The 13,441-nt window shown below is 67.0% G+C and overlaps 1 protein-coding gene across 3 annotated transcripts; it reads left to right on the plus strand.

Moving 5' to 3' along the window:
* Positions 1-4,750: 4,750 nt before the first annotated feature.
* LOC116494394 (glycine receptor subunit alpha-4) lies at positions 4,751-11,284 on the plus strand. Of its 3 annotated transcripts, XM_032196271.1 has the most exons (10): positions 4,751-4,974; positions 6,675-6,808; positions 7,012-7,079; positions 7,254-7,477; positions 7,597-7,679; positions 7,930-8,070; positions 8,156-8,370; positions 8,788-8,937; positions 9,394-9,498; positions 10,918-11,284. In XM_032196271.1, the coding sequence occupies exons 1-10, from the start codon at positions 4,886-4,888 to the stop codon at positions 11,203-11,205; spliced, it is 1,497 nt and encodes a 498-aa protein (XP_032052162.1). In that variant the 5' UTR covers positions 4,751-4,885; the 3' UTR covers positions 11,206-11,284. The 3 variants fall into 3 exon arrangements, with proteins under 3 accessions (XP_032052162.1, XP_032052163.1, XP_032052164.1); XM_032196272.1 differs by lacking the exon at positions 9,394-9,498 and having other exon boundaries at positions 4,957-4,974; XM_032196273.1 differs by lacking the exons at positions 4,751-4,974; positions 9,394-9,498 and having other exon boundaries at positions 6,671-6,808.
* The last annotated feature ends 2,157 nt before the right edge of the window (positions 11,285-13,441 follow it).

Raw genomic sequence — 13,441 nt, forward strand, 5'->3', positions numbered from 1 at the left:
CGGAGCTGATGGAGCCTGGGCAGGGCAGGGGCAGCCCCGGCTGGCCCTGGCAGCAGCTCTGGGCACTATGTCCCCGTGCAGGGACACCGAAGGCAGCACCGAGGCTGGGCGCAGCGCTGGGCACCCCTCTGTGCCAGCAGCTGCACCGGGACCATCGCCACCACTCCCTGGGGACACCGAGGTGCCAAAACGCAGAGAAGAGCTGCCTTTGCCAGAGCAAGAAGAAGCAGAGGGCAGGCCAGGGACACAAAGCAGGGGTCCCCACGCTCCCCGTGCCCCATCCCCGGCAGCTCCAGCACAGCAGCACCCAGCACGCCGCCCCCCCAGCCCACACCATGACCCCGCAGGACACCGGTGCCACCGGGGCAGCCCCGATCCCCCGGGACGCAGGCGCTGCCCGAGCTGCTGCTGTTTGCCTCGGTGCAGCAGCAGGAGGCTTTGCCGTCTAATTAAACAAATCCTTCATCTCCTCGGCGGCAGCCGTGCCAGGCAGGGGAGCAGCAGGGGGGGCACGGAGCAGAGGGGGGGGGGGCCGAGTTTTCTTTCCTTCCTTCGCTCCCCGCCTGATGCCGCAGCTGTGTAACGCTTCGCCTTCCAAACCCGTCCCTCCGGGGGGGCTCTAGCAAATAAAAATAACCCCGCGCAGCTCGGCCGGGCCGGGCAGCCTGTGGTTAATGGTGAACGCCACGCCGCCCGCTCTGCGCCCGCTGCTCTCGTGCTCGGGGACCGCTGGGGCCGAGGGCAGGAGCGATGCGGAGGCGAGGAAAGAGCCGGAGCTCGTGGGATGCTCATCGCCATGGCAACTGCGGCGGGGATGCACGGGGAAGGGCACCCCAAAACGGGGAGGTGACGGGGGCCACGGTGCCCCCAGCAGTCCCTGTACAGCAGCACAGCACCCGGCGCTGGCCAAGGCATCGATTTTCCGCAGCTGCTCCTTCACAGGCGCAGAAGCTGCGGGGGACTGGGGACGGGGGAGGCACGGGGCAGAGGCTGGGGAGTCTGGTGGTGTGAAAATCCGGCAAATTTCTCCCTACGTGGCTGGAAACGCTGCAGGTGGTGGGAGCAGGGATGGGAGCATCCTCAGCAGGAGGCCACAGGCATGCCCCAGCCAAAGCAGCCTCCCCTCGCTTCCCCAGCAATTCGGGGACGAGGCAGGCAGCAACAGGGTGACCCATGGGCGAGGAGAAGAGACACAAAAACGGGCACGGGCCAGGTCACCCTGGGGCGGTGAGGAGCCTGCTGAGGGCTTTGGCACCAGTGCCAGGCTCTGCTCCTGGCCCCGGGAGCCTGGTTTGACACTTATCTAAATTAAATCTCCCCTTTCAGCGCGCCCAGCTCGCCAAGGTGACGGGATCATCTGGTGAGGTTGATCCAGCCTTCGGGCTGTCTGCACCTCCCTCCTCGGCTGCTCCACCCGCAGACAGTCCCCAGCCTGCTGGAGGTGCACAGGGCTGGGAGATGGAAGCGGGATGGAAGGAGCCCCAGCCATGCTTCCCATTGCCCCTGGCGGCAAATCCCCCATCCCAAATCCCCCATCCCCGTGCTCTCCAGCGGGACGTTTGGGGAGCGCAGCCCGGCGAGGTGCCAGGAGCTGCTCGGTGAGCGGGAGCCCAGCCCCATGCCCTTGGCGGGTCCGGTGGTGCTGAGCATCCCTCTGCAGCCGCCGCCTGCAGCGCCCGCCCCGCGCCGTGCCGGCAGCAGGGGTATTTTTAGCTTGGACAAGCGCCACGGAGCTGGAGAGCGACGCTCGCTGGAGTTCGGGCCGACGTCCCGGGTCACCTTGCAATCTCCTCTGGGGCGCAGCGTCCCGGTGGCACCGCCGGGCTGCCCGCCAGCCCCTGTCCCCGTGCCCCCACAGCCGGCTGAACGGGAATCGTGTCAGGCTTTGCCCCAAAACCAAAAGGGTTCGGCTCCAGGCGTGCGTCCCGCTGCAAGCGTCTCCAAAGGCAGGATGTTTGGCTTAAAGTCCTGAAATCAGGGCGCATTTTGAACCACCACATGGCATCTTCCCATAAAATAAAATAAAATAGAGTGATGTGGCAGAAACAGCCAAATTTTGACTTTTTTTGAGCCACGTAAACAGCCCCGGGGCCCCGTGTTCAGCAGCACTGGAGGAGAAGCCCAGTGCCTCGGCCAGGAAAGCGCTGCCGGCCTCTGTGGGACACGTGGGGACCGGTGCGGCTCCGGGAAGCTGGACCAAGACCCGAGCCCCCAGCTGGGCACACGCTGGGCACTGGGGCAAGCAGTGGGCTGGCAGCCACGCGCAGGCAGGCTCGGGAAGGTATTTTCTGCAGCAGTGATCTCAGCCCCGATCAGATGCCTCCAAACGTCTGCGCAGCGGGCAGCTGCCCGTGTCCAGCCCGGGGACATCTTCGCTCCTGCAGTAAATTTCCAGACCTACAGCAGCAGGGAGGGACAGGTCCGGAGCTCCCCAAGGTGTCCACGTGGTCGTGTAGCAGCCCAGAGGGGGCTTCGGGGAGAATCCTCCCTCCTGGAGCCCCTCAAGCAGCAGGGGAGCTGCAGCAGGTTGTGTCCCCCCAAAGCTCCTGCCCCTCATATCTCATGCACCCCGGGGATAATTTGGGGCCGTGTTCCCAGAGCAAATCACCTCCTTCACCTGCCTCCCTCACGCTCCTCCCCATGGCACTCGTGGCACAAAATTGATCCCAGAGGCGATTGTTCAGCCCGAGACCGAGCTGAAGCGCCTGTCAACCTTTGCTGTGAAAAAAAATAACTAAATAAATAAAGATGTTTTCCAGGAGTTTAATCACTCAGCCACTCGAAATGGTGTTGGCTGGGAAGTCAGGACGACATTTATCAGACAGGATTAAACACAAAAATACATGAAATACGAGGCAGTCCGGGGGCCGGGCAGCAGCGAGGGGTCGGGGTCCAGGCGGGGGGTGCTGGCAGAGCCCCCCTGGAGGCTCTGGACCCAGGCGCATTTGCTGCGGGCAGGAGTTGGGCCCTGGGGGAACAGTTTGACGTGGGCTCAGAGACGGGGGAGGAGAAGGAATCAAAAATAAATAAATAAATAAATAAATAAATAAATAAATAAATAAATAAATAAACCCATGTTTTCCTCCTTTCCTAGCAGCCCCAACCCCTGCTGCCTGCGTCTCTGCCATCAGCAGAGCCTGACACCATCCCCGGCAGCCGCCGCAGCGTGACGGGGACGGGGCAGGGACGGGGCATCCCCGGGGAGCACCCTGCTGCCAGCCCCGGCTCTGCACCAGGCTGCCGAGATCCCTGCACCCTGCCTCCGGGGCTGGACGTGAGCGGCGTCTTCACTGCTGGCAGCAAACCCACCTCGTGGGCTGCTCTGGGGAATAAGGGACGCGGGCACGCTGCGCGGGTGCCTCGGTTTCCCCGTGGGGTGAGAGGTTTGGCTGCCCCCCCCCGCAGCCGGTGTCAGCTCGGGTTAGCCGGGACAGGCTCTGGAAGAGGAGCTGGCGTGCGGCGAGCGCTTCCTCGGCGCCCCGGGCTCCGGATCCTGATTGTGGCTCCCAGCACCGCGGCCCCGCAAACCTTAATGGCAACGGTAATCGGAGGAGACTGCGCCCAGCTGCGGGCGGGAGGGCTGCCGTGCCCCCCTGCCCTCGCCCCCCCTTTACTGGAGCATCCCCCCCCCAGCCCTTGCTGCCTCAGCCACGTTTCCTCGCTCGGCGGGGAGCTCCCGAAAGCCTGCGCCAGCTTCCTGAGAAGCCAAGGCAGAGCCCAGCAAGGCGCTGCCAAAATGCAGGGCCCCCCTCTCGCCCTGGGGGGACCCCACACCTCTCCTCGGGGACATGGCTGGCTGTCCTGCACGGGTCCCCGCAGCGAGGGCTTTTCCTAGCCATTAGCAGGGTGTAATTAATACGAATAAATGAGACGAGCCAGGCGTGATGAAGGGAAACCTGAGCGGCGTGTCCGCCGGGAATCATTTATTCTGCGCTTTTCCCTTTTGAAATCCTATTTCCTTCCCTGCACGTTAATCACAGGCTGCCTGGGCCCAGGGGCAAGGCTCTGCGGCTCCGCAGCGAGCCCGGGCGATGCCAGCCCGGGGGGCGAGCAGCTCCCCAGCCCCTGCCTCAGTTTCCCTCAGCCTGCAGGCCCCGCAGCCCCCCGGCCACGCACAGCCCACCGCCCGCATCGCCTCCCAGAGCCCACCAAGGGATGGGGCTCCCATCTGCTGGGCCTCTGCAAAAAGCAAGCGCTGGGCACCCAGTGAAGGGTGCTGAGCCCCTCGGGGGTCCCAACCCTTGTGGGGCAGGGGAGAGCTGGACCAGCCCCTAAAAAGGCTCCCCACGGCGGGGCAGGGGGCAGGGCGCTCAGCCGGACCCCCCATCCCCATCCCATCCCTCGGTCCCATCCCGCTGCTGCTCCCCGGGACACCCCACCACGACCCCCAGCTCCCGACCCCGCACCCCGGGGGCCCGGCTCCTCTCCCCCCAGCCCCGGGGGTCCCAGGGGAGGTGTCCCCCCACCCTCCTTTCCCCCAGGACCGCCCCGTCGGGTGCCGGTGCCCGGCGGCGCTTCCCCGAGCTCCGGGACGGGCGGAGAGGGGGCGAGGGGGTGGGCTTCGGGCTCGGAGCCCCCCAAAAAACGCTGGAGGGGGGCCGGGGGCGGGCGGCTCCCCAACGCCGTGCCCGCCTCCTCCCCCGCCGCACCGGGGAAGCTCCGCCCGGCTCCCGGTGGCCGCAGCCGGCCGGCGCCCACCCCGCTCGCCCCGGACTATGAGGAGCGGGGCCGGCCGGGGGAAAGAGGAGGAGGAGGAGGAGGAGGAGGAGGAAGAGGAGGCGGCGGCGACCCCGGTGCTGCGGGATCGGGAGCGGGGGAGCCGCCGCCGCCGCCGGCCGGGTCATGCCCGTGAGCCCGGGGCGGAGGGGCTGCTGCGGGCTGCGGGATGGGAGCGCTCCGAGCCGGCGGCCTCGCCTTCCTCCTCCTCCTCCTCCTCCTCCTCGGCTGCCTCCTGCCCCGGCGCGGCCCGCTCAGGTGAGCCCCGTGCGCCCCCCCCCTCCCCGGTGTCCCCCGGTTCTCCGCCGGGACCCCCCCCTCCGGGCTTTCCCCGCCGGGACCCGCAGCCACGGCCCCAGCCCGATGGCCCCTCCGGGAGCTCGATGTCCCCCGGGACACCCCTGGGGACACCCCTGCCACCGGACCCTTCCCGTGGGGCCCCCTGAAAGCAGCCAAGCCCCCGCCCCCCCCCCGGAGCAGGGCACAGCCCTGGTGCATCACTTTTGGGTTTTGTATTTGGGGGGAGGCTCAGGGCGGTCCTGCCTCAGCCCCCAGGTGGCCCAGGCCAGTGGGTGCCCATGGGTGCGGGAGCAGCCCCCCGGGTGCAGGACCCAAAGCCCCCAAATCCCTTTGTCCCCTCCCCACCAACCTGGGTGCCACCGGGACGGGGTGGGACGGGCAGGGGGCTGCCAGGGGCCCCGTGTCCCTGGGGAGCAGGGAGCGGGCTGGGGGGGCTGCGGTGCCCCCGGGGCTGAGCCCACTCCCCGTCCCAGCACTCGGTCCCCGTCCCAGTACAGCACGGGGGGGACTGCAGTGCTTGTGGCGGGGAGGGGGGGGCTGTATCCACATGTCACTGCTGCACAGGCACTAATTGCCGGGATCAGGATGTTCCTGGGTGGCTGTGAGCCTTCTCCAGCCCCCCCAGCACAATGGTGCTGAGCTGTGGGGCCTGGCAGTGCCCTGCTGGGTCAGCAGCAGCGTCCCCGGGGGAGGCAGTGCCCCAAAATCCCAGCGAGGTGCCCAGGGGAGCTCCAGGGAGAGCCCTCAGCTTCCTCCCCAGCGGAGGAGGACACGGCTCACGGCCGTGTGGCTTAACTCCTTGCTACCTGCCCTCCTGCAGCCCTCCTCCTCCTCCTCTTCCTCCTCCTCCTCCTCCTCTCCCAGCCCCAGAGGCTCCGAGCTGCTGCAGGCACAATTTCTCCCAGCCTTTTGCTCTGGCCCAAGCCCAGACCCAGGCACTCTCCACCGCCCGTCCCCAGTTAAGAACGGGAAAACCTGCACGGCCAGCTCATTTTGGGGTGGCTGTCGCGGCTGGTTTTGGCCAGCAAGGCTGCACACAAGCCCCTCGGGATGCCCCCTGCTCCCCCGAGCAGAGGTAGGAGCACGGTGTGGGTTTATCCTGCCCACGATCCCAGAGGTTCCCGGCCCCCAGCACGGTGCCGTGCTTGTGATAAGGGGTGCGTAGCCCCGAGCAGGAGCAGGACACACCAGCAGCGCTCTGAAAGCTCCCTTTGTGCCCGGAGGTCTCCAGCTCATTCCTCCCCACCGCAGCCGCATGCCCGGCCATGTGGTGAGCGGCTTGTCTCTCGCATTGTGCCTTGAAATGATCGGTGGAGACTGATGGAAGGAGGGAAACTGGCAGGCTGCGAGGCGTCCGCCAAAATATCCCCTCCAAGGTCAGCTTCAATAAGCCTCCATCATCCCCGGGAGATGCGTGGGAGAGCTCCTGGCAGCTCCTCGTGCTGCTCCTCCTGGCCCCAGCTGGGCTGCTGCTCGATCCGAAGGGATCCCAGAGGCTCTTCCCAGCGCCCAGAGCCCACGGCACGGGGCCATCGCCGCCGTGCCCCATCCCCACCGTGGGTACCCGGCCCCAAACAGCCTTCCCGGGGGCTCCCACCTCTTTGGGGCACCCCAGGACATGGGTGAGAAACGTCTGAGCGGCCTCCTCCGCCCCGCAGGCTGGTCTCGGGGAGGGAGGAGATCAAAGCTGCCTCCCGCAGCTCGCCCCAGCCCATGTCGCCCTCTGATTTCCTGGACAAGCTCATGGGGCGAACGTCGGGGTATGACGCCCGGATTCGACCCAACTTCAAAGGTAAGGGCAGGGCGGGGGGCTTCCAGACCCGACAGCCGCCCCCACGCAGCCGCTCGGCCCCAGGGGACGGGCACGGACCCCGGGGGCTGTCCCCGGTGGGCTGTGGGGGTCCCCACAGGGTTGGGGTCCCTGCCCGCGTCCCCGTGGTGCTGGGCTCTCCGTGCCAGCCGCGGGAGGTTGCTCGCCGCCTGCTTGTTTTCCAGGCCCGCCCGTCAACGTGACGTGCAACATCTTCATCAACAGCTTCGGCTCCGTCACCGAGACCACCATGGTGAGGGGATCGCCGGGGGCTCCTCTCCCCGGGGTGCTCTCCCGGGGAGCGCGCGGGGCCCGGTGCTCACAGGGAGTGCTGCAGGAGGCGCCTCGCCGCTCCTCCTCCTCCCCTCCTTCCTCCTCCTCCTCCTCCTCCTCCTCGTGCCCTGCTGATGCTGTTTCTCTGCCCCAGGACTACCGGGTGAACGTCTTCCTGCGGCAGCAGTGGAACGACCCCCGCCTGGCCTACCGCGAGTACCCCGATGACTCCCTCGACCTCGACCCCTCCATGCTCGACTCCATCTGGAAGCCCGACCTGTTCTTCGCCAACGAGAAAGGGGCCAACTTCCACGAGGTCACCACCGACAACAAGCTGCTGCGCATCTTCAAGAACGGCAACGTGCTCTACAGCATCAGGTGCCGCGGGCTCAGCCCCTCTCCTCCGGCGCAGGGCTCGAGGGAGGGAGGAGAAGCTGTCCTCGTGCCCCCCGTCGGGCAGCTTTCAGCGAGCCCCTCCTTTGGTCTGCCCCCTCCAGGCTGACGCTGATCCTGTCCTGCCCCATGGACCTCAAGAACTTCCCCATGGACATCCAGACGTGCACGATGCAGCTGGAGAGCTGTGAGTACCTGGTTCAAAGCCTGTTTCACCCCACCCCCATCCCATCCCATCCCATCCCATCCCATCCCATCCCATCCCATCCCATCCCATCCCATCCCATCCCATCCCATCCCATCCCATCCCATCCCATCCCATCCCCATCCCATCCCCCTATTTCTAGGGGAGGTGAGGGTGAAGGAGGGGCCATTTGGGGCGGGGGTCGATGGGTGCACGTCCCCCTGCCCCACGGCTCCCTCCGTCGCCTCCCCAGTCGGCTACACCATGAACGACCTGATCTTCGAGTGGCTGGAGGAGCAGGAGGCCGTGCAGGTGGCGGAGGGCTTGACGCTGCCGCAGTTCATCCTCAGGGACGAGAAGGACCTGGGCTACTGCACCAAGTACTACAACACAGGTCAGCACCCCGGGGACCCCCCCTGCCGCCCCCCGGCACGGCACGGGGCCCCCCACGCCCATCGGGGCCGTCTATTCCCCCGCAGGCAAGTTCACCTGCATCGAGGTGAAGTTCCACCTGGAGAGGCAGATGGGCTACTACCTGATCCAGATGTACATCCCCAGCCTGCTCATCGTCATCCTCTCCTGGGTCTCCTTCTGGATCAACATGGACGCGGCGCCGGCGCGGGTGGGCCTGGGCATCACCACCGTGCTCACCATGACCACGCAGAGCGCCGGCTCCCGCGCCTCCCTGCCCAAGGTGAGCGCTGGGGACACGCTGGCGGCCCCACGGCCCCGGGGAGGGGACAGCCGTGTCCTGGGGAGGGGTCCCCAAAGCCTCGCCGGCTGCGTGCCGGTGGGGGGGACGCGGTGCCGCTTGGGTGGACGAGCTCTGGCACGCGTGGTCCTGCAAGTGGTGCTGCCAGCAGAAACATTCGGGTTTTTAAGACCTCTGCAGGCAGCATCTGCACCCCAGCGCTGAGTGAAACACCAGGAAAAAAACTGATTGCAAGCCAAAACCCCCAGCCACATTCCCCTGAGTTTCTGGGCGTGCCGCTGCAGGGGACGGCCTCTGAGAGCTGGGCATGGTGTCACCCAGCGAGGAGGGCACGGGGGCGGCAGGAACAGTGCCGGGCCGTGGGGACACCCCCGTTTCTAACCCCCCGTCCCCTCGCAGGTCTCCTACGTGAAGGCCATCGACATCTGGATGGCCGTCTGCCTGCTCTTCGTCTTCGCTGCCCTGCTGGAGTACGCCGCCGTCAACTTTGTGTCCCGGCAGCACAAGGAGTTCATGCGCCTGCGGCGGCGCCAGCGGCGCCAGAGGATGGTGAGCGCCTCCCCGCCGCTGCCACCACATCCCCGGGGGCTGCCGTCCCCGTGCCTGTAGGGCCGTCCCCTCCGGCACCTCGCCGCCCCGTGGGCACGGAGCCCCTCTGCCCGCCCGCAGACCCCCGAGCATTTCCCTGCCCCGCGGGGCTGAGGCACGCCGAGCTCCCTGGGGCAGGCAGCAGAGGCAGGGCAGGGAAACAGCAGCAGGACCTGGTGGCACCGGGGCTGTGCTGCCCGGGGACAGGGCGCCTGGGGCCAGGCTGTGTGGGTTCGGGCACCTGCCCCGTGCCCCGCTCAGGGAAGGCAGGCGGCACCCTCCTGGCACGCCCTTGGTGGCACCGCTGGGCACGAGCCCTCCTGCTCCGGGGGCTTCCTCTGCCCCTCGCGTCCCCGCGGCCGGGGCAGGGCCATGGGTCACCCGCTGTCCTTATTTCTGTTTGGTGCGCACCAAAAGGGCCTGAGCAGCGGGACGGCCAGCCTCGAGTCCCTGCAGCAGCTGAGCAGCCAGCACAGCGGCGAGCACACCTACGCGACGCTCTCGCAGCTCTCCAGCTCCAGGGTAAAGCACAACCCTCGGGCAGCCCCCCCCCGGGCAGCGCAGCGCAACCCCACCGCCCCCCCACTGCCCCAAAAGGAGCCCCCCGGGGAGCTCTGCCGGCCGGCGGGGGTGCGAGGAAGGAGCAGGGCCGTGATCCACGCAGGGCACGCGGCCGTGGGATGGAGATACCCGTCCCGGGGCTGAAAGCAGAGCTGAGAGGGAGGGGACGTGGCAGATTTTGCCGGCTCCCTGGGGACACCCAGCTCCGTGCCTCAGTTTCCCCTTCTGTAAAATTTCTGTAAAATGCAGTGGCATGAGCCAGGCTGGGGTGATGGAGGGAGCCGGTCTTAGGCTGCTCCTCGGCTTCCTGCCAGCCCCCAGGGCAGGGCACCCAGCGCAGGCAGATTCGGGGCGTTTCCTCCCTGCAGTGACCCCACTGTGTGTGTGTGCTCGGGCCACACGGGCACTTGGCAGCCGGAGACGTGGGGAGGAGACCAGGCAGGGGCAGGGGCACAGGGCAGGCTCCCAGGCTTGCGCTAGGACGCTTGGGGACAAGGACATCCAGCCTGGAGCTGCCCCAGCCCCCTCTGAGCCCCCCCACGGCCAGCCCCACACCCCTGCAGACGCAGCAGGGGTGAAGCCCCCGTGCTGGTCCCGTTGGGGTTGGGGAATGGCTGCGGCCCCCCAGGGGCACGGGGCAGGCAGCTCCATCCGTCAGGGGAGCGCACACACCTCAGCTGCTCACGAGGACTCGTCTCAGCGATTTAAGCCTCTGCTGCTCTTCCCACCGGGAAATCTTGCTTAGCCGGCAGATTGCAGAGATAAATAAAGATCTGTGGCCGCCGGCTCTCCGCATGAGAGCCCCCCTGGCCGGCCGGGTGCCCACGCAGGCCGGGTGCTGCCCTTCACCCGGGCCCCTCGGAGGGCAGCACTCGGAGGTGGCACCCACGGTGTGTGGGCACGGAGCGAGGATGGGGCTCTGTGGAGAGCCACACGCAAAGCCCCACAAAGGGTGAACGAGCAGGCTGGCGTGGCTTGCTAATGAAGCAGCTTGCTAACGAAGCGTGGCTGTTGGGGAGGAGTGCGGGTGCTGCTGGCCAGGACTCCACCTCCCCCAGTTCACCGCCGAGAGCCGGGCTGCCCAGGCACGCGGGTGTGCTCTGGGGGTCCCTGTGCTGGGCTGCAGGGCTGGTGGGTGCACCTGGAAGCCTTCAGAGCACCCTCGCACCCCCATGTGCCAGATCCCAGCCCCGTGAACCACCACACCCCTGGGTACCCCTGCCAGCCCCGTGCTTCTGCCTGCACGCTCGAGGCACCCACAGGGGCGTGCAGCGGGGCTGGCACACACGGGGCTGGCACACACACACACACACAGGGCATCCATCCCCTGCTCACACCCGCTCCGTTTGCTGCCTGGCTGACGGCGCTTTCCCCCGCCAGGAGGAAGAGCTCGTGCGTGAGAGCCGCTTCTACTTGCGAGGCTACGGGCTGGGCCACTGCCTGCAGGCGAAGGAGGGTCCCGGGGAGGGTCCCGGCATCTACAGCCCCCCCCCGGGCAGCGCGCTGCTGCGGGAAGGGGAGACCCTCCGGCGGCGCTACGTCGACCGCGCCAAGCGAATCGACACCATCTCCCGAGCCGTCTTCCCCTTCACCTTCCTGGTCTTCAATATCTTCTACTGGATCGTCTACAAAGTGCTGCGCTCGGAGGACATCCACCCGGTGCCCTGAGGCCCGAAAATGAGGGACTGCCTCTCGGCCAGGCCCCGCTGCGTGCCTGTCCCTCTGGGTGCTGGGGGCAGCCCCCAGCCCAGCCTGGCCATGACCAGGGCCCCTCTGGCCCCCTCCCAGCCCCACGGCTCACCGAAGGGTCGGGGCCAGGCAGTTTCCCTGCTGCAGAGCCCAGCGCTGTCCCTATTCTAGGGCACGTGTCCCAGGAGCGATGTCTGTGACGTCCTTCCCCGTCCCCGACTGCCACCCGCCCTGCCAGGGCCCCGGTCCCACGGATGGAGAAGGAAGGCGGGTGGCACACGCAGCCCATGGCAGGAGCTGCTCAGCACCCTGGGCAGGATGCTGAGGGGGGGTTTTGGGGTTGGAAGTGTGGGGGCAGCTCAGCTGACCCCCTTGGAGGAGCAGAGCCGTGGTGGCATCTCTGCAGCGGCTGCCACCACAGGATGCGGCCGTGCTGCTCAGGAGGAGGTGGTGGCACGTCACCACGGTGCCAGCAGCAGAGAGCAGGAGGTGAAATCGCCCCAGCCTTGCTGACCCCGGCCCCCAGTTACCCTCTGTCAGCCCCAGTCCACCCCCCAGGTGTGGTGTCCCCGGGCAGGTTCACCCCGGCTGCTCCTCCACCGGAGAGCACCCAAACCCTCGACTTCAAACTCCAGCAAGGCTTCCAGCCCTCCGAACCCGGATGTCCTCCGTGCTTAGCTGGAAATAAAAGCAGTAGGCAACGTTTCTGTAGGTCCCGCAGTGCGAAATGTGTTGCTGCTCTCCTTTCCCCCTGCTCACATCAAGCCCAGGCGGAGCTCGCGTCCTCTGTGGGGTGGTTTGCTGCAGCCCCCCGGCATCCATCCCCCGGCAGCGCCAGGAGCAGGGCACAGGCAGGGCAGGGCCCACCAGGACGGGCTGGGATGACTCCAGCCCATCGCCACTGCTGGGTGCCCCCCACACTGCTGTCCCACCTCAGGCAGCCTTCAGAGACTTGTTTTTTGGGGGGAGCCCATAAGGAGGTGATGCCGGCACGTGGGCAACACCCACAGGTGTTTTTAAACAGCCTCCTCGGTCTTCCTGCACAAATAAACCCTTCCTGGGATTTTCAGCGGTGTGCTGGGGGTTTCTCTCTGCCCAGGACCCCGTGGCCTGATCCGGCTCCAGCTCCCGGCTGCAGGAGGGATGCAGGGACGAGGATGCTCCAGCCCTGCAATTCTGCCCAGACCTCGTTACCCCCATGGGTGATTTGTCTGCTGGGGGTCTGCCTGCGGGACGGGACCCCAGGTGTGTGTGTGGGGACAGATACGGGGTCAGGGGGGTCTCCAGCTCCACGGTGGAGCTCGGACACCCCAATACATCGAGTGTCCCAGCCTCCCTGCGTGTCCTGGGCCGGTGCCAGCCTCAGAGCACTGCCAGCTGTGCCGGGGGCTTACGCCAGCCCCGCGGTGCCACCCCGGGCCAGCGCTTCTGTCCCCAGCTGGCGTGGGGGCAGGCAGAGCTCGCAGCTGACGGCCGAGCTCGCAAGCAAGCATCAATCTCCCTCTGTGCTCCTGGCCAAGTCGCACAGATCGGCTCTGTTGGGCACCCCGTACCTCGCAGCCCCATCGCCCCAACGGCCCCCAGCGAGGGTTTCTGCAGTGGGGAGGGGAGCAGGCAAGGCGCAGGCAGACGGGCTGGGAGCCTGGGTTGCTCTTTTGCTGGGAAAAAACAAACCTGCGATGCTCCTGTGTTCCTCCCTGCCTGGCCTCGCTGCTCTCCTTTACCGAGCAGCAGGTCAGGGCGCATGGGGTCTGTTTGGGTAGAAAAGCTGGGGTCGGCCCTAAATCACCCTGATTCCAAGAACTGGTGCTTCCCAGAAAAATGGAAAGAGTAAAAAACTGACACCGCAAGATGAACTGCATCGACTCTGGTTGCAGCCAAGCAGAGAGGGCCCTCGCTTTTGGCACCATGCTGGTGAATGTTTAGGGGAGCACTGCCACCCCACGGCCCCATGGGCACCCCAGGAGCATTTTTGGGGCCAGCAGCAGCCCTCAGCCCCTGCCCAGTGCTCCCAGCTTGAGCCAGGAGCCACCAGGACACCCTCACTGCTGCTCTGGTGTGTCCCTATGCCTGGGGGCAGCAGCAGTGCCCAGGCTGGGGGTGCAGCGCGGGCAGCAGCCAGCCCAGGAGGCTCCATCCCGCAGAAAGCCCACAGACCTCAGCTGGGGCCATTTTTCCCTGCCCTGCACGGTGCTGCATGTTCGGGACACGTCCT

This window comes from Aythya fuligula, chromosome 13 (genome assembly GCF_009819795.1).
Source record: "Aythya fuligula isolate bAytFul2 chromosome 13, bAytFul2.pri, whole genome shotgun sequence".
Classification (NCBI taxonomy): domain Eukaryota; kingdom Metazoa; phylum Chordata; class Aves; order Anseriformes; family Anatidae; genus Aythya; species Aythya fuligula.

Coding starts and splice junctions, on each gene's coding strand:
- LOC116494394 (XM_032196271.1), top strand. CDS start 4,886: ATGGGAGCGCTCCGAGCCGGCGGCCTCGCCTTCCTCCTCCTCCTCCTC. Junction 7,478..7,596: donor AACGTGCTCTACAGCATCAG/GTGCCGCGGGCT, acceptor TGCCCCCTCCAG/GCTGACGCTGATCCTGTCCT. Junction 8,071..8,155: donor CACCAAGTACTACAACACAG/GTCAGCACCCCG, acceptor ATTCCCCCGCAG/GCAAGTTCACCTGCATCGAG.